The following is a 22,693-nucleotide window of genomic DNA, read 5'->3' as shown; positions in this document are numbered from 1 at the left end:
CTGGTACTGAAACAAAACAAAACAACAACAACAACAAAAAATCAAAACACCATGACAGGAACTTCTGACTTCAGTTCCAACACAGAAAGACCTTTGGAAGTCATTACACCCATTCTCACAAGAAAAAAACTAAACATACTGAAAATCAGTGACTTTTTAAGAAAAGATCCATCACACTTGAGATCACTGGGCAAAACTACCACCTGAGGAAGACAGTAGTGAATACAGAGAACCAGAGAATACAGCTGAGATCAGGCTGCTTGAATAAAAAGCTGGGTCGTAACTGTTAACTAACACTTAAATTTTTTTATTTTTTTGGTACCAGGGATCGAACTCAGGTCCTTCCGCTTGCGCAGCAGGCGGTGAAATCGCTGAGCTAAACCCCTGAGCTAAACCCCCAGCCACTTAAATGTTAATTTTAACAAGCTCCTGGGGCCTGAGTGTCTACTACATGGATAATTAAAAACTCATAGCATCCAACATTAGCTAGGCCCCACACTTTTATGGGTTTTGCTTTCAGGAACTCTTTCATGTTATCAAAAAGAAGATCAGATAATGTATTTTAGAGAGCAAAAGAAGGAAAATATACATTGTTAAATATACCCAGAATGTATTCCATAACAATGACCTGCCTTCCAGTGGAAACTATACCGAAGCCTCATCCAACCTGGGGAAAAGGCATATAGTCAGCTCCCAGCCTTCTAACCTTCATGAATTATGCAAGGAAATAAAAAATACAGAAATATTTCTAAAAGGTCACAGCCTAGGAATTGAAGCCTACAAAAACAAAACAAAACAAAAACACTAAGATTTCATCATAAAATTATAAACTGCTTTCCCTTCCCAAAACCTTACCATCGCATCAAAGGGGGTTTTAGTATATTTACAACTGCTGCAAACCACCAACTCTAAGAAAAAAACACTTAAACCTACAGACAACAGGGTAACAAAAGGAAAAATGAAGCCTAAGATGGCTACACTTTGGTTCAGGCTGGGCAGGGGGGATTTCCAGCAGACATTAACTCCAAGTCAGTAAGATTTTGGAGCAGGTGTACCTCATAAGTCTCAGTGTAAATAACTGATATAACAAAGGTTGATGCTGGCCAGTGTAAATAACTTAAATAACCAAGGTTGTTGGTTATATAAGCACATGGCCACTACTGTGTATTTTGATATAAATGTAGACCACCACAAGGGCTGGCAGGAGACTAAGTGGCTTAGAGCTGCTGTGAGAATGGGAGGGTCAGCCTGAGCACTGCCACATGAGTGAGTGCAGCTAATGTTCAGGTATCTCCAAACTTTCTCTTTTCCAGGCTTCCCAAATCTCAAGAGAACCTCCCCAGTCTGAACTGATGACAAGATGGGGAAAATCCAATAAACTATAGGAAATTGAGGCCCTGGCACTAAAATGTATATTATGCATTAAACACAGCCCAAACACAGTTCCTACTCTTTAATATGTCACATTCAACTTTTAACAAAACATTACAAAGTATGCTTAAATGCAAGGAAAAGACCACCACCTGATCAGACAAAACAACCATTAGACTGGATTCAGATAGAAATCAGTTTGAAATTGTTTAGGGAATTTAAAATAATGATGATTAGTATGTTAAAGGATCTAATGGAAAAGACAACATTAAGAACAGATAGAGAGGGCCAGGGATTTAGCTCAGTGGTTTCACCACCTGCTGCGCAAGTGCAAAGGCCCGAGTTTGATCCCTGGTACCAAAAAAATAAGCAAATAAATGGCAAACATTGCATTATATTGAATTTAAAAAAAAAAAAGAACAGATAGAGAATGTAAAAATGAAAACTCTAAAAATGAATCAAAAGGAAATACTAACCATCAAAAATATTATAACATAAATGGAGAATGGCCACATCATAGATGGAGTCACAAGTAAACCTGAATGTAATTAAATAGAAATTTCTCACATTGAAGTGCAAATAAAAGAAAAAAACCAGAATATCCATTAACTGTGGAACTATTTCAAAAGGTTGAAATATAAAGGGTTGGAGATGTAGCTCAGTGGTAGAGTTAGTGTTCAGCATGTGCGAAGCCCTAGGGTCAATTCTCAGCACGTGCATGCATACACACACACAACACACACACACACACACACACACAAAGAAAAAAATATATAATATACTCATAAATGTAATAGGATTACCACAAGGAAAAGAGAAAGCTACAGAAGAAATATTTGAAGAAATAGCAACTCCAAATTTTTTTTAAATAGTCAGACTTCAAATTACATTATCTCCAAAAGTTCTTAGAACAGGATAAAAAGACAACAAAATGCACCTACATGTAGGGGCTGCCCATTGACAACAAAAAGGATTAAAACACTCCAGTTAGGGGCCGGGGATTTAGCTCAGCGGTTCTGGCGCCTGCCTTGTAAGCGCAAGGTCCCAAGTTCGATCCCTGGTACCAAAAAAAAAAAAAAAAAAAACCAAAAAAAAACTCCAGTTAAAGACACCCCACTCTTGGTATTCAGAAAGAAAAAAAAAGAAAAGAAATGCTTGAAAGTGTTTAGGATTTGATGCTGGAGGGGCTGGAGGGGAAAAAGGAACCGTTCTCCACTGTTGGTAGGAGTATAGACTGCTGCAACCATTGTGGAAATCAGTGTGGAGATTCCTCAAAAAACTTTTTTTTTTTTTTGGTACCAGGGATCGAACTTGGGTCCTTGAGTTTGCAAGGCAGGCAGCGGAACCACTGAGCTAAATCCCTGGCCCTAAAAAACTAAAACTAGAGGTTCCATTCAACACAGCTATTCCCCTTATTGGTATGTTCCCAAAAGAATTAAAAGCATCATACCACAGCAATGTATGCACAGCCATGTTTATCTTGGAAACAGCCCAAATGCCCATCAGCTGACAAATGAATAAAGAAGATGTGGTTTTTTTACACAATGGAGTATTACTCTTTCATAAAGAAGGATGAGCTTGAGATATTTATAGCTAAATGGATAGACCTTGAGACTACACGCTTAAGTGACCTGAATTAGACACACATGTTTAAATACCACATTGCTTCTCTGGTGTGAGAAACTGAAAGTGGAAATAAGGACTAAAATATATAACAGATATTGAGAAATGAGAAGAAAACGTTCAAATGAGGAGGGGAACAAGGGAGGCGGAAGGGGGAAAGGCAAGAAGGAACAAGAAAAAAGGAGAATAAAAGGGAAAAACAGGAACAAAGCTTTTGTACATATGGAGGGGAAGAAGGGTGGAAGGAGGGGAGAGGAATGGAAAAAAAAGCAAAATATTTATGAACTGTCAATTCTATCATTGATTTTTTTTTTGGCAGGGAGGGTGTGTGTCACTTTGGAATCAAGTTTTGCATATTTAGCTTTATTAAAAGACTTCTGTCAGGGCTGGGGATTTAGCTCAGTGATGACAAGCCTGCCTCATAAGTGCAAGGTCCTGAGTTCAATCCCCTGTACTGGAAAAAAAAAAAGACTTCTGTCAGAGTTTAAAAAAAAACAAGCACTCACTGTATTTTAACCTCTACTCTTTTTTTAACACTGTAAATCTCAGAAATTTAGAGGAAGCATTATACACTGATGGAACTGTGTGTTAATTCATTGATAAAATTCATGAATATATAACCCATATATGATTATCTATAGTATTTCAAAAACTCAAATGTTTATGATAGTGCTATAATACATGCAACCATTTCAAAAGATGTTATAGAAAAGTATTTCATTATGTAGAAATATGGTCAAAATATGTTTCATAATAAAAGCATATTACAAAAAGTATTAATGTATTATTTTACAGTGTAAAAATACATCCAGAAAAAGATAAGAAGGATCTAGTACAGGGGTGGTGAACCTATGGCACATGTGTTGTTTTTCCTTTAAAACAAAGTGTCAGGTGTGGTGGCATATGCCTATAAACCCAGCACTTGGGAGGCTGAGATAGGAGGATCACTGAATTCAAGACTAGCCTGGGCTACATACTAAGTTCAAACCCATCCTGAACTACATACCGAAACCCTGTCTCAAAAAAAAAAGAGAAAAGATGTTAATGTATGAGTTGTTTTTTCTAAACTAAAACTTCAGTATTCAGGTTTAATTGCAGTGTTGGCACTTTGTAATAAATAAGTGGGTTTGAGGTTGCAGTTTAGGCACTTGTCTAAGAAGTTCACCATACACACAAACACACACACACACATACACACACACACACATGTTTAAAGAGTGAATGATTTTTGAATTATCTATACTTCTCTGAATTTTCCAAAATTTCTATAATAAACATTTGTAATATGAAAAAGTGATGAAAGGTATTGTTTCAAATTGTAACAATGAACACATGGGTCTCCATGTCCCAGGATAGATCACATTTGCTTCCTATTTAGATCTGAGTGTGCTTTCCTTGCAAGGCACAGTCGAGTAGCACTTACCTGTCCAACTGCTTGCAGGTTATAGCAGACAATGTCCTTATAGGCTGTTGAAGTTCCATAAAGAAGTGCCTCCGTAAGCCAGCAAATTCCCAGGAGCAGGTCAGAGCAGCTCAGATAAAAGAGTGGCCTTATCTGTCAAAAGCCACAAAATTCTCATATAAGTGAGATAGCTGGGAGAACATAAGAATCAATTTTTTCTCTTTTTGAGACAGGGTCTCATTATGTAGTTGAGGCTGGCCTTCAACTGTGTAGTCCAGGCTGACCTTGAACTCACAGTGACCCTCCTGCATCAGCCTCCTGAGTGCTGGGATTACAGGAATGAGCTACCACGCTCAGCTCTAAGAATCAATTATTTTTACAGTTTAAGTTTTGAATAGAAAACTAGTGTCATTTTGCCAATACTTCTGCTATTGGTTGTGGGAAATGTAAAGGAAAATTCCAGACGGGAAGGAATCTGTAATCACAACTATCTCAACTGTCCTGGAATCAGAATACTCATGGATGGATTAACACTCAACCTTCTTACTCATAGAGATAATCCTTTCTCAGACAGACAGTCAAAGGAAGAATGAAAAAGTAAGAAATATTGTGCTGGAGACACACCACAAATGAAAAATCAAAAGGTCTCTAGTTGTACAGTCAATATCTTCTAAAATTAGAAAATGAGATCATCATCAGCTGTTTAGGAATATAGTTGAGACTTCTGACCACACTGATGAAGTTTGTCCTCTTACTCTCTAGCATTCTCCTTTTGGATTACCCATTCCTGCTTATTTAAAAATAATTTTGGTCCTTCTGGAAAAAAATTACGTTTTGGGGCTTTTATTCTTTTGCTTTTTTTTTTTTTTTTTTTTCTCCCGGTACCAGGGATCAAACTCAGGACCTTGCGGTTGCGAGGCAGGTGTGGCGCCACTGAGCTAAATCCCCAGCAAAAAATTATGTTTAGTGAGAGATATCAAAGAAGATCTAAAGAATTATGTCATGCTGGCCAGGGATTTAGCTCAGTGGCTCTGCTGCCTGCCTCGCAAACGCAAGGTCCCGAGTTCAATCCCCGGTACCAAAAAAAAAAGAAATATGTCATGCTCATAGATTGAAAGATGCAATATTATAAAAATGTCAGTTCTCCCTAAATTGATCTATAGATTAAATGTAATCTCATTTAAATTTCAATCAATTTTCCTATAGAACTTTACAAGCTAACTCTAAATATGATGCAGAAATACAAAATATTAAGACATTCTTTTAAAAAAAAGGAGGAGAACGTGCCCTATCACAGTTTAGGATTTCATCTAAAGCTAGAGTACAGATACAGCACTATAGTATTAGCACAGGAACAGACAAACAGAATGGAGCAGAGCCCAAAACAAATCCAAACATACATATGGACCTTTGATATATGATAAAGGTGGATTTTTCAATCAGTGGGGAAAGGGTTGTTTTTTTCAAAATATGATATCAGAATAACTGGATGTCCACCTGGAGAAAAATGAAATTTCACCCCTACTTTACTCCTCATACTATACTCAAAAAATAAGCTCCAGGTAGTTGAAAGACCTATGTATGAAAGGCAAAACCTAAAAAAAAAATTTTTAATGATATAGGAAAATGTTTTCAACTTCTGGTTAGGCAAAGTATTCCTAAACAAAACACAAAAGGCTCCAAAAGAAATAATTTAAAATTTCAGCAACATTAAAATTAAAGGAAAAAAGGTCTTTAAAAAAACACCAAAAATGGCCAGGGATTTAGCTCAGTGGTTTTGCCGCCTGCTGTGCAAGTGCAAGGACCCAGGTTCGATCCCCAGTACCAAAAAAAAAAAAAAAAAAAAAGAGTTGGGCATGGTGCACACTTGTAATCCTAGCACTCTAGGAGGCTGAGGCAGAATTCCAAGTTTGAAGCCCCACCTGGGCAACTCACCTACTTAGCAAGATCCTGTCTCAAATCAAAAAATTAAAATTACAAAAAGGATTTTAAAAAAAAAGGAAAGTGAAAATTGAAAAGACATGCCAAAAAGCAGAAGATATTTGCAACACTTGTAACCAACAAAGAACAAAATATATATAAAACTTTTACAAAGCAATAAAACCCAACATAAAAATAGACAAAAGTACTTAAGAAAAGCGGGCCGGGGATTTAGCTCAGTGGTTTCGCCACCTGCTGCACAGGCGCAAGGACCTGAGTTCGATCCCTGGTACCAAAAAAAAAAAAAAAAGAAAAGAAAAGAAAGAAATCTAAATGGCCACAACATGAAAATATGTCTGACTTCATCAGTAATTAAGGAAATGAAAATTAAAACTATAATAAGAAAAAGATTACACACAATAGCAAAACTTTCAGAAGTCTGGCAGGGTATAGTGGTGCATATCTGTAAACCCAGTACTCTGGGAAGCTGAGGAAGAAGGATCACAAGTTCAAACCCAGCCTAAACAACTGAGTGACTTAGCACAACTTTATCTCAAGAGATTTTTTTAAAAGAGCATGAGGACACTGAGCGTGGTGGCACAACCTTGTAATCCTGGGGGTGGGGCAGCGGCAGGAGGCTGCCACAAGTTCCAGGTCAGCCTGGGCTACATAATGAGTTCAAAGCTGGCCTGAACTACATAGTGAGACACTGTCTCAAAAAAAAAAATGAACAAAAAACCCCCAAACAAACAAACAAAACAACTGTGAGGATGTAGTTCATTGTGAAGGCCCTGGGTTCCATTCCTTCTACTATAAGAAAGAAAGGGGGGCAGAGAGAGAGAGAGAGAGAGAGAGAGAAAGTACTGCCATAATGATTTGGAAAAGTGACATTGCCAGGTATAGTGGCACATGCCTGTAAGCACAGCACTCAAGAGGCTGAGGCAAGAAGATCACTGCAAGTTGGAGGTCATTCTGGGCTACATAATGAGTTCAAAGCCAGTTTGAACTACATAGCAAGATCCTGTCCACCGCCTCTCAAAGTGGCATTAATCTAGAAGATATACAAATGAACAGTTCTAATATTAGGTAAGTTCATTACATAAATGTGTTCATTTGTGCATTATTACACATTTACATGAATGTTTATAGCAGCAGAATGCTATATACATCAATAAAAATGAAATGTACCAGAGCTGTACACAACATGGACAAATCTCACAAAAAATATTTAGAAATAAATGCAAATCACAAAATATATATATAGGAGCTGGGCACAGTGGCATGTGTCAATAGTCCCAGTTACTTGGGAAGTTGAAGTAGGAGGAACACATGAAACCAGGAGTTTAGACCAGCCTGAGAAACATAGCAAAAAAAAAAATCTTGTCTTAAAACAAACAAAAAACACATAGTATTTACTCCATTTACATCAAATTCAAAAAAACACTAAATTGTTTAAAGATATATACATTATCAGTACACTAGACATAAAGCAAGAAATGATTATCATAAAATCTAGGTGCGAGGTGTGGTGGCTTGGGATCATGCTTATGATCCCAGCACTCAGGAGGCTGAGACAGGAGAATCGTAGCGAGTTCGAGGCCAGCTTGGTCTACATAGTTTAAGACTAGCCTGAACTACATAGCAAGACCCTGTCTCAAAAAGCCAAAACAAACAAACAAAAAAATCTAGAGACTGGTTACTTCTAAAGGTGAGGAAGAAAGCTGTGATTGGAGGAAAACTTGTTTTGAGGTATAGCTAATGTTCTATTTCTTATTTGTTTCTAACCATTTTTTATTTTATTTTATTTTATTTGAGACAGGGTCTAGCTATGTAGTTCAGGCTGGCCTTGAACTCGGTATATAGTCCAGCTAGCCTTGAACTCATGGTGATCTTCCTGCCTCAGCTTTCTGAATGCTGGGATTACAGGTGTGTACCACCACCCCCAGCCTCCTAATCATTCTTTAAACACGTTTCTTGTACTGTAGTACTTATCTATGTCTCACAATAAAAAATACGTTTAAAAAATGTTCAGTCCTCATGAGATGTGACCTAGGAACAAGTCTCTAAGAATTTTTCTATTATCTTTCTTCAAATAAAAGGAAATTTAAGATGCCAAGACTCTGTTAATAGGGTTAGTGGTCAAGTTGCCTTGGCTAACAGAAATATAAACAACTGAAATAGTGTACAATAAGCAATTTTTTTTGGTACCGGAGATCAAATTCAGGACCTTGCACTTGCGAGGCAGGAATGGTGCCACTGAGCTAAATCCTCGGCCCTGTACAATAGGCATTTTAAAGTACAAAGTAATCTGAGTGTGGTGGCCATGTCTGAAATCCTAGCTACTGGGGAGGCTAAGGGGGAGGATCTCAAGTTCAGGACCAGTTTGGGCAGCATAGTGAGACCTCTAACAATAAATAAGTTAATAATTAAACAAGCAAGCATGTAATAATTATCAGATATTATTTAGCCATATATAGCCTATGCTAAGCTTATTCAAATTGAAGCCAAATAGGTGTGGTGGTGCACACCTGTGATCCCAGCACTCGGGAGGCTAAGGCAAGAGAACTGCTAGGAGTAGGAGAGCAGCCTAGGCTCCACAGTGAATACAAGACCAGCCTGAACTACATAGCAAGCAAGACCCAATGTCAAAAAAAAAAATTGGAGCCAGAGATTCTACTAGCCTAGAGTCTACCACAAGTTTGTAGCTTTTAGCAGACTAAAAACTTAAGGCTAAAAATGAAATAAACCCTGGAGAAGCAACACACACTAATTTGAGAAATATTCCTATATATAGGGGGTTGTTGGCCATTAAGACATATCTGAGGTTTTTGGTGGGGAAGGAGGATAAAAAGGAGTTTATCTGCCTGCATTCATGACAGAAAGCCATGAGTTCTCATAACAGAAGATAAAGTATATCAAGTAAACAACAAATATTAACTAAGTGCCTATTACTGAAATCAAGAAAGATTTCACCTTCCTATGTATAACAAGATACAACATTCAAGGAAAAAATACGTATAACTTATTTTCTTGAGAAAACTATAATCAGCACAGTCATTGGTAATGAGGAAAACTCAAAAAAGCATAAGACACACTGGACATGGTGGTACATGCCTGTAATCCCAGCACTCATGAGGTTGAGGCAGGAGGATTGACCCAAGTTTGAGGCCAGCCTGAACCACATAAAAAGACTCTGTCTCAAAAAACAAAACAAAACTGAAAAAGGCTTAAAACATGGTCCTTAACATGAAAGCAGCTGGGGATGTAGCTCAGTAGTAGTGAGCCTGCCTGGCAAGTGCAAGGTCCTGAGTTCGATCCCCAGTACCAAAAAAGAAACAAACAAAAAAAGGAAATCAAAATCTCTAAAAACACATACATATACAATTGCACTTGTCTTTAATTTAAACAAGTGCCAAACAAGGGAGTGGTGAGAAAAAAATACAAGCGTGAAAAGTCTTCCCTAGGGAAGTTTCAGGTCCAGGTCTAGCCTCATAAAGTGAGAGACCTACAACAATTCATACTAATATTCTTCTAAAATACTACTTCTCAGTACTTCTACTTAAGAGAAACCAAATTACTCTCCAATTTAATCTCATTATTATTATTTTGGGGTTTTTTTGTTTTGTTTTTTGAGACAGGGTTTTGCTGTGTAGTCCAGGCTGGTCTCAAACTCACAGCTTCAGCCTCCCAAATATACAGTATATTATGTTAGTATACCATTTTTTTCAGATTATCTTCCATATGTTTTTGCTGTTAAAAATATTCTTTAATGAAGAAATAAAGGAAAACAGTGGAGCATAGCTGAACTAGAAAAATGAAAATTTTTCCTAGACCAAGAAAATAAAATGTGTAGGAACAACTTAAGAGATGCTAAGATCCTTCGGTTGTGGCAATGTAAATTATGTGAGAAATGAAGCCACAGAAATCAAAGGTCTGATTCTAAGCCAAACTAGACCCCTACATCTTTATAAAACCCTAACACATATCATGTTACCTTAGAGGATGTCACCTTACAGCAAGCAGGAGTGAGCTGTCCCCATCCCAAGGAATATTTGACAATGTTTAAAGACATTTTTTGTTGTTATAACTGAAAAGGAGAAGGTGTGCTACTACTATCTGGCGAATAAGGTCTGCTAAACATCCTCATGTGCATGGCAGCACCCAATAACAATTATGTAGCAAAAAAAAAAAAATCAATAATGCTAAGGTTGAGAAACTATACTTCTGAAGTGAAGCTTAGTTCACTCCACTGTGTAACTCATGCTTTACTAATTTAGTCACATCTAGACTCAAGTTCCAGCATAGGAAAAAAACATTAGAGAAATCAACCAGAGGAACATTTGGCCTAAAATTACTTTGGCAGACAAGGACAATTTAGTATCAAGACTTTTTTTTTTAGACTATGTTCCCCAGGCTGGTCTCAAACTTCTGGGCTCAAGAGATCCCCATCTCATCTCCCAACCAGCTAAACATACAGGCTTGACACCGCACTACTTTCTAGTTTTATTTACAGTTATATTCTAATTTTGAAACTTTAAAATTCTTTCATTAGGCAGTATATCTCAGTGGTTTTAAAAGTGTACCTGGGGCAATGTTTTGCAACTAGACAAGTCTGAACTCAAATTCCAACTTTAACTGTTCCTAGCTACAGTATAAATCCTCAGGAAAGTCTCTCAATCTTACTAAGATTCCATTTCCTGTCTGCAACATCTGACTAATAATATCCATATCAGAGTTGCTCTTGTTGCTGTTGTTGAATAGGGTTGTGCTATTTGGTGCTAGGGACTGATTTTACGGCCTTGTGCATGTTAAGTACATGCTCTGCCACTGAGCTATACCTCCAATCCTTTCAGAGTTGTTTTCAGGATTAAATGAAAATAAAATTTTTTTTTGGTTTTTTGAGATACGGTCTCACTATGTAGTTCAGGCTGGCCTTGAACTCACTATGTAGCCTAGGCTGGCCTCCAACTTGTGGCGATCCTCCTGTCTCAATTTCCCAATTTCTGGGATTATGGGCATGTGCCACCATGACCAGCTGAAAAATATATTTAAAGCACTGAGCACATGTATTGAGAATACAGTAAATGCAAACATTTCCCTTTAATTTAGAGGACTACAGTTAAAAGTATGAACTTTTGACCAGGGCATGTTGGCTCTGTGGTAGCTCCAGGTGGTGTAATTCTAGTACTCTGGGAGGCTGAGGCAGGAGGATTACAAATTCAAGTCTAGCCTGGACAACCTAGTGACTCAGAGAGACCTTGTCTCAAAATAAAATATAAAAATGGCTAGGGATATAGTTCAGTACAAAGGCCCTGAGTTCATTCCCCAGTACTGGGTGGGGGGGAGGTATGGACATTTGAAAATTCCTGCTCTGCTAGTTACTATGTAAACTGAATAAGTCATTTCCTGACTTTGAACCTCAATTTCTCAATTTCTTCATCTGTGAAATAAACCTAATATTATCTTTTTGATAGGAGAGTGATAAGGAACAATGAGATGAAGTATATAAATACTCAAGACAGCTGGAACACAGTGTCTCAGTTACTTTTCTCATCACGGAGACAAAATACCCAACACCTGCAATTTGAAGGAGAAGAGGTTTATTTCGGCTTAAGGTTTCAATTCATGGTTTTCTGGCACCAAGGCAGATACAGCATGATGCAAGGGCCTGAGCAGAGGACAGCAACTCATCCCATGGCAGTCAGGAAGCCGAGGGAGAAGAGACCAGCTGGGGAGGGAAATAACCCCTTCCAGGTCACACCTCCAATGACCACTTCCAATGAAGCCCTACTTCCTTTTTTTTTTTCTTTTAAATTCTTTCATTGGTACATTTTAGGTATACAATACGTTTACATTTATCATTGGGTGCTTGTACCTGTATATGATGTATCTTGGTTCTTATTTTTTTCCCCATTCCCTGTGTGCCCTTCATCCCCCTCCACCCTTCCCTATTTACATAGATTTCGTTTCCATTTTTTTTCTTGTCTCATAATTTTTCCTTTCCCTTCTTTCCTTTCCCCTTCCCCTCCTACTTTCCCTACCTCTTTGGACCTTTTAATATTTCAAATTATCAATTATTCATTTTAATCATTTTAATCCTTATTCATACTTTCAGTTTCTCACACTAGAGAAACTATTTGGTATTTATACATGTGTGTCCTATTTATTTCACTTAAGAGTATGGCCTCAATATGCATCCATTTAGTTATAAACGTCTCTGGTTTCTCATTCTTTATGGCTGAGTAGTACTCCATTTTACAAAAAAAAAACACAACTTCTTTATCCAGTTTCCAGTTGATGGGCACTAAAGTTTCCAAGTTGGGCCAGGGATTTAGCTCAGTGGTTTTGCGGCCTGCTGCACAAGCACAAGGACCCAAGTTCAATCCCCGGTACCAAAAAAATAAAATAAAGTTTCCAAGCTTTAGCTATTACGAACTGTGCCACTATAAACATGGGTGCACATATATCGCTGTGGTATGATTCTTTTTTTTTTTTTTTGGTACCAGGGATTGAACTCAGGTCCTTGAGCTTGCACAGCAGGCGGCGAAACCACTGAGCTAAATCCCCAGCCCTGTGGTATGATTCTTTTAATTCTTTGGGGAAGATACTCAGCAGGGGAATGGCTGGGTCAAATGGGACCTCAAGTCCTAGTTCTTTGAGGTATCTCTATACTGACTTCCACAGTGGTTGCACCAGTCTGCACTCCCACCAACTATGGAGAGGGTTCCTTTCTCCCCACACCCCCGCCACCATTTGTTATTGGTTGATTTCTTGATAGCAGACATTCTTTCTGGGGTGAGGTGGAATCTCAGTGTTGTTTTCATCTGCATCTCTTGAATGACCAGTGATGTTGAACATTTTTTCATGTATTTATTTGCTAATTTTACTTGTTTTTGTTTGTTTGGTTTTGGTACCAGGGATCAGAGATCGAACTCAGGACCTTGCGCCTGCGTGGTACTTTTACTTCTTTGTCTGAGAAATGTCTGTTCATTTCAGATGCCCATTTTTGAATTGAGTCTATGAAGCCCTACTTCCTACAGCACAGTTGGCTACTGAACTCATCAATGGATGAATCCTCTGATGACTGTAGCACTTGGTTGACCCAATCACCTTCTAAACACATAAGACTTCAGGGGACATTATATATCTAAACCATAACAGTAAGTATTCCATTAACAGAAACTATTTTTATTATTGAAGTTGAGCCCAATAAAACCTAACAGTTCTGGGTATAGTAGGGCATATCTGTAATGCCAGCTATTTGGAAGGCTGAGGCAGGAAGATCTCAAGTTCATGTCCAACCTACACAACTTAGTGAGATTTTTTTCTCAAAAAAAAAATACTTTTAAAGGACTGGGGATGTAGTTCATTAGTAGAACACTTGCCTAGTGTTTGCAAGTCCCTGGGTTCAATCTCCAGTACTGCAAAGAAAATAGGAAGAAAAGGGGCAAAGTGGAAGGAAGTGGGAGGGGTAGGGGAAAAGAAAGAAGGGAATGGAGTTAATATGAGAAAATGGAAAAATAGGAACAAAATCTTTGTAAATAGGGAGGAATGGAGGGGTTGAAGGGAGGGCTGGGCAAGGGTGAAAAATAAGAACCAAGAGAGATTATGTAAAGGTGCAAATTTCCAATGATGAATGTCATTATATTGTATACCTAAAAATGTATAAATCATTAGAATGAATAATTGATAATGCAAAAGAGGAAGAAAAGGTCCAAAGGGGTAAGGGAAGTGGGAGGGGCAGGGGAAAGGAAAGAAGGGAAAGGAAAAATGATGAGAAATGGAAAAAATGGAAATAAAGTCTTTGTAAATAGGGAAGGGTGGAGGGCATGAAGGGAGGGCTAGGAATGGGGAAAAAATAAGAACCAAGATGCAGCATGTAAAAGTACAAGTTCCCAATGAGAAATGTAATTGTGTTGTATACCTAAAATGTACCAATAAAAGAACTTAAGAAAAAAAATTCCCAATGATATTTTCCAGATATAAAAGCTCTCCCATATATGTCCTGAATTATGTTTTGCCGAATTTTGTTGTTACTTGGCCGGGTTAGAACAACTGTTATATGTCTCTTAAAATCTTTACTTAGCCAGCTTATATATCATTATGTAATAGTCTATGAATCAGGATAGTTTTAACTTATCTTTTTCATATGAATTGTTTTACCAAAAATGTATTTTTGCTCACTATTAAATTTTAATTTCCTAGATGGAAAGAGCAGCAAAACAAATACCTTTCATATACTAAAATCTTTGAACTATCTCCTAGTCCCACAAGCAATTTTACTAAGGTATAAAAATCAACAAATTTATTGATAGGTAGGACCCTGCCACGTTTAGAGTGAATATAGGCTTCAGACAACACTCTTTAATTAATAATGCATACCAAAGAAATCCACATTTAATAGTTAATCTCTAAGATTTCAAAGTTATAGTTAAAATAGTTGCCTAAAAGGGCCAGGGATTTAGCTCAGTGGTTCTGCTGCTTGCCTTGCAAGCCCAAGGACCTGAGTTTAATCCCCAGTACCAAAAAAACAAACAAACAAACAAACCACATTTCAATTTAGGGCCAGGGATTTAGCTCAGTGGTTCTGCCGCCTGCCTCAAAAGTGCAAGGTCCTGAGTTCGATCCCCAGTACCAAATAATAATAATAATAATAATAATTGCCTAAAAGAAAAGGGAGTTTAGCCGGGCATGGTGACACACACTTGTACTCATTGCATTCTGGGAGTCTGAGGCAGGAGGACCCCAAATTTGAGCCCAGCCTGGGCAAATCGGCAATTTAATGAGACCCTGTCTCAAAATGAAAAAATTAAAATGGGGGGGGGGGGGGGGCGGGCATGGCACAGTGAAAAGATCCCAGGCTCAATTCCCAACACTGAAAAATAAAATAGAATATAAAAAATAAGAAATAAGAAAATGAAGCCCAACTGACAATGCCTAAAATATATCAGTCTTATATAGTGAGGAATTTATAAGTAATTCATAGAATTATTCATCATTCATAGATAATACTTTTATTTTATTTCAAAGGCTAAGATACTAACACTTCAAATTCAACACAAAGAGACACTGCTCACCTCTGAAGATTTCTGCATATTCTGGAATACAGCATAAGTAATAAGTGAACTTGAACCTATAACACTGACAAACAGATGATGATCATTAAAACAAGACAATAATTCATTTTTGCTATTGATTTTTGTTACAGTTTTATTGACATAATCAATGTAAACTAAACTAAATATTTTTAAAAATATGGAACAGCTAGGCACAGTGGTGCACGTCTGTAATCCCAGCACTTGAGAGGTTGAAGCAGGAGGATCACTGCAAGTCTGAGGCCAGCCTGGGCTACATAGTGAGTTCAGGACCACCCTACACTACAAAGTGAGACCCTGCCTCAAAAAACAAAAACAAAAAGGAATATTTCATGAATTTTCATGTTATCCTTGTTTTCAGGCCATGACAATCTTCTCTGTATAATTCCACTTTTTAATATACGCACTGATGAAGGGGAATTGTGCTACTGATTTTGTAATCAATCAGGCTGACCAGGTTCTCCACTGACTTCAGATCTTATCCCTCAATCTGTTTTTGTTTCTGTTGTTGATGTCATGACATTTTATTAGAAAGCATCAACACAGTAAATGATATCATTTCTCTCTAATCAAAGAATAATATCAAGTCCCTAGGGGGAAAATGTAAAAACTGGAGGAGTCTCCAGTTGTGCTCATATCACTTTAAACAGTCATGTTATACAAGATTAAATAAACATACCTTAGAATAGCCATGACAAATTGTATCCACTGAATTGCAGAAAAAAACTAAGAAAGAAAAGAGAGAAAAATTAAACCTTTTACATTTAATATTCAACCTAACCCCAACTTCAGTATTTTTTAACCATCTCCCCAACACAAATTCTTCTTCAAAGTCCAATCAAAACATATTACAAGTCTGAGAATGAGTGAAAAGGCCAAATAGGCCTCTGGAAAGGCAGAGTGGCTCCCTTTTCCATCTCCTATTCTTACTTCTCTGGAAAATAGTAAAATAAATAGAGGTGGATAGAAAATTATTAGATGAAAAAAGATAATTGAATGAGAAAACTGAAAAAGGAGGAATAAAGAAGAAGAAGTAGAAAAGTTGAATTTTGAGAGAGAACAGAGAAACCCATAGAAAGAATGGGTAACATGAAAGACAAATACTAAATAAGGCCGACAGCTGGAAGGGAAAGTCAGACAATAATGGAACAGTAAATGACACAGAACAGAAAGAAAAAAAATCAGTAGCATGATGAGAGATACTGTGAGTAAAAATATAGAACAGAGAGGAAGAAAGAGGGAGCAATAAAGAAGAGTTGGCCAGCTCCTGACCTTACCAAGTCCCACTTGTCCTCCAGAGTGCTAACCTCCAATGGGAAGGCCATGGGGACTTCAGTCCCAGCTAGCGGCAAGCAGCTCAGATCCTTCTTAGTCAGGTTCTAAACCAGCAGTGAATAGGTAACTCCACCCCTATCACAGTGAGGCTCCTCCCTACCTAATTCTGCACTGTACCTTGAGGGCAAGGAGTGAGATGACCTCAAGAGGAGGAAAAAGGCTGAAAGTCCACAAATAGAAAGAGCAGGTGACCAGGAAACAAAGCTGTACCAAGGATTAGGAATTATAAAGAAACAGAATGAATAACAGTGAAAAGATAAACACAGCTGTAAGAGGGAAATGGAGAGAAGCAAGGTCTGCTTTAAACTTGTCCCTATTTCGAGACAGAGCCTATGATAAAGAGATTTCAAATTCAATTAATAAAGTATTAGTAACACTAATGAAAAGCTAGGAAGAAAGGAGATTATTAATGTTTATCATATTTAATACTAACATCTTTTAAAATATTCTGAATACAAAATATCACTCAAAATATAATTATATTATTAAATTACAGTATTCATTTAATATGCTTATGCTTAAATATCAATGTTGTGCAAAGCAGTGTGCTATGGAAGATTTAAAGATAAATAAGACACAGACTCAACTTTCCAGGAGCTTGTAATATAATAGGAAAAATGGCTTCAATGCCAAAAACTCAATCAGTGCTTGCTTCAGCAGCACATATACTAAAATTGGACGCATACAGAGATTAGCCTGGCCTGTGTGCAAGAATGACATGAAGGTTCATGAATCAAAAACTCAAATGATCTCAATAACAGCAATAACGCACACAGAGTAGCACCGAACAGGATTTGTTAGTAAAACTCAAACAAAAAGCTGGGGAAAATGAGCAGAAAGGAAGAATACTCATTTATACAATCATTCATCTTAATCTAATCATACTTTCATATATTCTAAAAATACTTTTTCTTTGTCTTTTGTGGGGGGTGCACTGGGCATTGAAACCAGGACCTCAAAAATGCTAAGCATGTGCTCTACCACTGAGCTAAAACACCAGCCCCCAAATATTTCTTTCTTTTTTGGCTACCAGGGATTGAACTCGGGTCCTTGGGCTTGCGAGGCAGGTGGCAGAACCACTGAATTAAATCCCCAGCCCTCCCAAATATTTCTTAATAACATAAATTAGATCATTTGCATGACTAGAGTGATTTAAACATATGATATTTATATCAAATTAAGATCATAGTCTGGAGTGAAAGACCAGACAGACATTGTTAAATGGAAAGTTTTAATAACTTTTGCATAAATTATTAGATAAATAAAACACTAGATTTCTGGATCAGAAACATTTCCAGCAACAGATTGTGAAGAATATTTTGAGGTCACCAGTCATATCTCTATCTAATAAGAGTGAGGAGAGTAGAAAAAGCCTCACCAAGTGATAAGAACATGCTTTTGAACAAAAGACTCTTGTCTCAGTCCAAAACAAATCTCAAATTCTTCAGAGAATAGCCATGCCAAATCAATTTGCTGCTCTTGATAACATAATCATCTTTGGAGAATTTTTCTCTTTGGCATCTCTTCTAAAATGTCTATGTCACCTACCAAGGTTTGGCGATTTACTTTTCAATTTTTCTCTAAATTAATCCCCTACCATCTATATATTCAGCACTTTTCCCATCTGAGTATCTTTGGAAATATAATCTTGCCATCTTTTTTTTTTTCCTACAAGGGCTAACCCAAACTCAAAGAACAAAGGAGGTGATGTTTATTTTTTGTTTCACTTTTCCCTTTCTTTCTTTCTTTCTTTTTTTTTCCATTAAGTTTACTGGTACATTTTAGGTATACAATACAGTTACATTCATCACTGGGATCTTGTACCTTTACATGATGTATCTTGGTTCTTGTTTTTTTCCCCATTCCCTTTACCCTCCCTTCACCCCCTCCACCCTTCCCTATTTACAGACTTTGTTTCCATTTTTTTTCCGTTTCTTATATTTTTTCTTTTCCCTTCTTTCCTTTCCCCTACACTTCCCACTTCCCCTACTCCTTTAGATGTTTTCTTCCTATTACACAATATCAATTATACATTTCTAATTACAATATCAAGATTTAGAGGACATTACCACAGATTTTACAGAATTTGAAAGGATATAGAAAGCATATTACAAAAATCTTTTTTGAAATAAATTTGACAACTTCTAAGAACTACTTTGGAAGACAAATTAATGAAACTGACTCTTAAAGAAATATAAAATTTGAGTAGCAGCTATTAAATAAAGTATATTCCTAGCTTGAAAACCTACCTGTATAACAACAACAGGCTCATAGACATTTAAACTGATGAACTGTATCAAACATTTAAAGCAGAAAAGAGAAGGAACACTTCTCCCCTCATTTTAGGAGATCAACATTGTGCTAATTCTAAAACTGAATAAAGATAATAGAAGAAAAAAGTATGAACATAGATAAAAATTTGTTTAACAAAACAAACTATTAAAAGTCAGATCTGGCAGTATGTAGAAAGTGGTTTTATTATAGGGATGGCAGTGTTGGTTCAGCATTGGAAGATCCACCCCCAGAAGTCATCATTTTAACAGAAGAAAGGAAAAAGCCATATGATCCTGTCAGTAGTTGCAGAAAAAGTATTGGACTAAATTCTACAGCTGTTCATGGTAAAAGCTATCAGGAGACTAGAAGTAGAACACAACCTTCTCAACAGATAAAAGACATGTACTCCATCCTTCCAGCAAAAATGCCTTATAGGAATGGAAAAGATACAATGCTTTCTCCCTAAGGTGGGGAACAAGGGCAAATATGCCTACTCTTCATCTGTCCATTAAACTTTGAAACATAGGCCCAAACCAAAATAGTCTGGAAATAAAAAGAAACAAGTAGCATAGGATTGGCAAGGTAGAAGCAAAAGCTTTATATGTAGATGAAATGATCATCTACAGAGAAAATACTAAGAATTCTCTAGGAGCCCCTAGAACTTGTATTTGAATTTAGCAAGATTAGATAACACAAGGTATATATAAAAGTTCAGGTCTATGTATACTTGCTATAAATGAAGAATTGGATATTGAAATTTAAAAGTTATGTAGGAGTAAAAGGACCTAGAAAAGTAAAAAAAAAAAACGGTGTTGGAAGACATTTATTACCTAATTTTAAGATTTCCTCTAAAGCTACAGTAATCAAGGCAATGTTGGCATAAGGAAAGACATATAGATCAATGGAATGAAACAGAATCTAGAAATAGAACCACATATATATGGTCTACTGATCTTTGAAAGATTATTTAACATTAACATTTTATAGAACATAAACTCAACTCAAGAGCAGAGGAAAAGATAATGTTTTCAACAAACGGTACTAGAACACCTAGTATCCGTATGTAAAAAATTAACCTCAAGGGCTGGGGATTTAGCTCAGTGGTTTCGCTGCCTGCTGCACAAGCGCAAGGACCCGAGTTCGATCCCTGGTAACAACAACAAAAAAATTAACCTCAACCCTTTATTTCCATACATAAAAATAACTTGAAAGGATCTATGAACCTAAATATGAAAGACTAAAACTATAAAACTTTAAGAAGAAATTATAAGGGAAAATGTTCATGAATTTAGGGTAGGCAAGAATTTCCTAGGATACAAAAAACATGATGTATAAAAGAAAGAAATGGATAAATGAGATTCCATCAAAATTTAGAACTTTAAAAGACATTGTTAAGAAAATGAAAAGTAGTCCTTAAACAAAACATACTTATAATACATATAACCTATGACCAGAACATATAAAGAACTCATACAGCTCATTAATAGACAACCCAATTAAAAAGTAGACACAAGAAGATGATAAATAGCCAGTACAGCACAAGGCAATGTGTACAACACTAGAATCAGAAAAATACTTATCAGTACAATAACAAGATCTTATTATAGGATTAAGGAGATTAAGTTAAAAGTTTTAAAAGAACAAATGTCAACTTAGGTGTGAATCAGTTAGAACTTTCTATTACTGCTAATGTGAATGTAAAATGATAAAACTATTTTGGAAAACAATATAGAAATTTCTTGTATTACTGTTAAGAACCAACAGTTCTGTTCTTAAGTTTTTACTTAAGAGAAATAAAAACACTTGTTCACAATAGATTTCTACATACAAGTTGACTATCTGAACTTCTTGGGACCAGAAGTGTTTCAGATTTTGGTTTGAAATCCACTTGATCTGCAAAGAGGATAGCTACTCCTGCTTTTTTTCAGGTTCCTGTTGCATGGAGTATTGTTTTCCACCCTTTAACTTTCAGTCTATGACCTTCCTTTTGAATTAAGTGTCTTTCTTGTATGCAGCATATTGTTGGATCTTGCTTCTTGACCCATTCTGCCAGTCTATTTCTTTTGACTGGTGAATTGAGACCATTAACATTGATGGTTATAACTAATATGTATTGACTTATCATTGTCATGACTTTTTCTTTTTTGTTGGATTTTCCCCCCTTGCATTTAACTTCTTGTCATGCCCAATGGATTCATTCTGCTGGGCTTCCTGGGGTTGTGATCCTCATTGTCTTTTGCTAGGATATTGTCTAAAATTTTTTGGAGTGCTGGTTTGGTATTCATGAAGTTACTCAGGTGCTCTTTGTCATGAAAGTATCTGATTTCTCCATCAATTTTGAAAGATAGTTTTGCAGGGTACATCAATCTGGGTTGGAGGCCGTTTTCCTTTAGGGCTTGAAATACATCACTCCAAGCTCTTCTTGCCTTCAGGGTTTGCATTGAGAAGTCTGCTGTGATTCTGATGGGCTTTCCCTTGTATGTGATTTGTTTCTTTTCTCTAACTGCTTGTAGAATTTTGTTCTTCTGCTGAGTTTCTGGAATCTTAACAATTATATGCCTATGGGTAGATTTTTTTTTAATCAAGGCTAGTTGGAGTCCTATATGCCTCACTTATCTGTATGTCAAGTTCTTTGGGAAGTTTTCTGCCATCACATCTGTGAACAGTTTTTTTATGTCGTCTGTACTCTCTCCTGTTTCTTCATTGACTCTGATCAGTCTTATGTTATTCTTCTTTGCATCGTCTAGCAGCTGCTGGATTGATTTCTCGTGGTCCCTTACTATTTTAAAGCAATTTTTCTTTTCCTGGTCACTAATTGCAATCTTATCTTCTATATCTGAAATTCTGTCCTCACATTGGCTCATTCTGCTTTGTAAACTTTCAGTGGATTTTTTAATCTCCTGGAAATCTGTTTGCATCTGTTTTATGGATTCCATTTGTTTCCTATGTTGGGATTCCATCATGTTCCTCAACTCCTCTATTTTTTTATCTGCGTCCTCTCTAGATTTATTAATTGTCTTATACTATGGGCACAATCTCTGCTGTTATCAGAGAAATTATTTCTGATTTCATTTTTTCCAGATCCTCTTTTGTTGCCAGTTCAGGGAGCCCAGGTGGTTCAGTATCAGAATGTTCCATCTGGTTTCCGTTTGGGCTTGCTTTAGGTGATCTGGAAGTCTGGTTTTGAGACTTGTTTACATGTCTTCTCATTTGGGTGGTGGGGTGCGCACTTCACCTCCTCTGTGCTGGGTGTGATGGTACACCAGCCCAGAAGGTTCACCTCCTCTGTGCTGGGGGCAGCTCTGCTCCTTAGCACCGGGGGCAGTGGTTCGGTGGCCCGGAGGGTTCACCTCCTCTGTTTTGGGGGCAACTCTGGTCCTCAGTGCTGGGGGCGGTGGTTTTTGGAGTTTTTTGTTTTTTGAAAGCTCTCAGCCAGGTGTGGCAGCACACACCTGTAAGACCAGCACTGGGAGGCTGAGGCAGGAGGAGTGCCTCAAGTTCAAGGTCAACCTATGCTACATAGTGAATTTAAGGCCAGCCTGAACTACATAGCGAGACCCTGTCTCAAAAAACAAACAACAACAACAAAAAGCTCCTTAGCAAGTTCAAACACATTCCAGTTCTCACATAATGTAATAGGAATTATATATTACAGATCAATTAAAATTAACTG

At 37.1% G+C, this 22,693-nt stretch overlaps 1 protein-coding gene and 2 non-coding genes across 10 annotated transcripts in view; 1 reads left to right on the top strand and 2 right to left on the bottom strand.

Moving 5' to 3' along the window:
* Tmem116 (transmembrane protein 116) overlaps positions 1-16,832 on the bottom strand; it is a 187,816-nt gene extending 170,984 nt beyond the window's left edge. For 4 of the 8 annotated variants that reach the window (XM_087198411.1, XM_021257460.2, XM_021257461.2 and 1 more), the window contains exons 1-4: positions 16,689-16,821; positions 16,091-16,137; positions 15,394-15,457; positions 4,418-4,549 (exon numbers count right to left, since the gene is read on the bottom strand). In XM_087198411.1, coding sequence (XP_087054537.1) covers positions 4,418-4,549; positions 15,394-15,457; positions 16,091-16,137; positions 16,689-16,736 — 291 coding nt within the window. In that variant the 5' untranslated portion in view covers positions 16,737-16,821. Of the gene's footprint in view, positions 1-4,417; positions 4,550-15,393; positions 15,458-16,090; positions 16,138-16,688 lie in introns of all 8 variants that reach the window. The other 4 variants (XM_087198413.1, XM_087198412.1, XM_004843778.4 and 1 more) reach the window with 2 other exon arrangements.
* LOC147822023 (U6 spliceosomal RNA) lies at positions 15,726-15,830 on the bottom strand. The gene has a single exon (XR_015446351.1). It is a non-coding gene; the product is annotated as a U6 spliceosomal RNA (small nuclear RNA).
* Positions 16,833-17,390: 558 nt separating the features above from the next.
* On the top strand, positions 17,391-17,494 carry LOC147822022 (U6 spliceosomal RNA). Its single transcript, XR_015446350.1, has one exon. It is a non-coding gene; the product is annotated as a U6 spliceosomal RNA (small nuclear RNA).
* The last annotated feature ends 5,199 nt before the right edge of the window (positions 17,495-22,693 follow it).

This window comes from Heterocephalus glaber, unplaced genomic scaffold (genome assembly GCF_053883595.1).
Source record: "Heterocephalus glaber isolate CG9 unplaced genomic scaffold, H.glaber_assembly_v1.0 deba00001687, whole genome shotgun sequence".
NCBI classification, from domain to species: Eukaryota; Metazoa; Chordata; class Mammalia; order Rodentia; family Bathyergidae; genus Heterocephalus; species Heterocephalus glaber.
The sequence above is the reverse complement of the archived record's forward strand: the minus strand, read 5'-3'. Positions and strand labels throughout refer to the sequence as shown.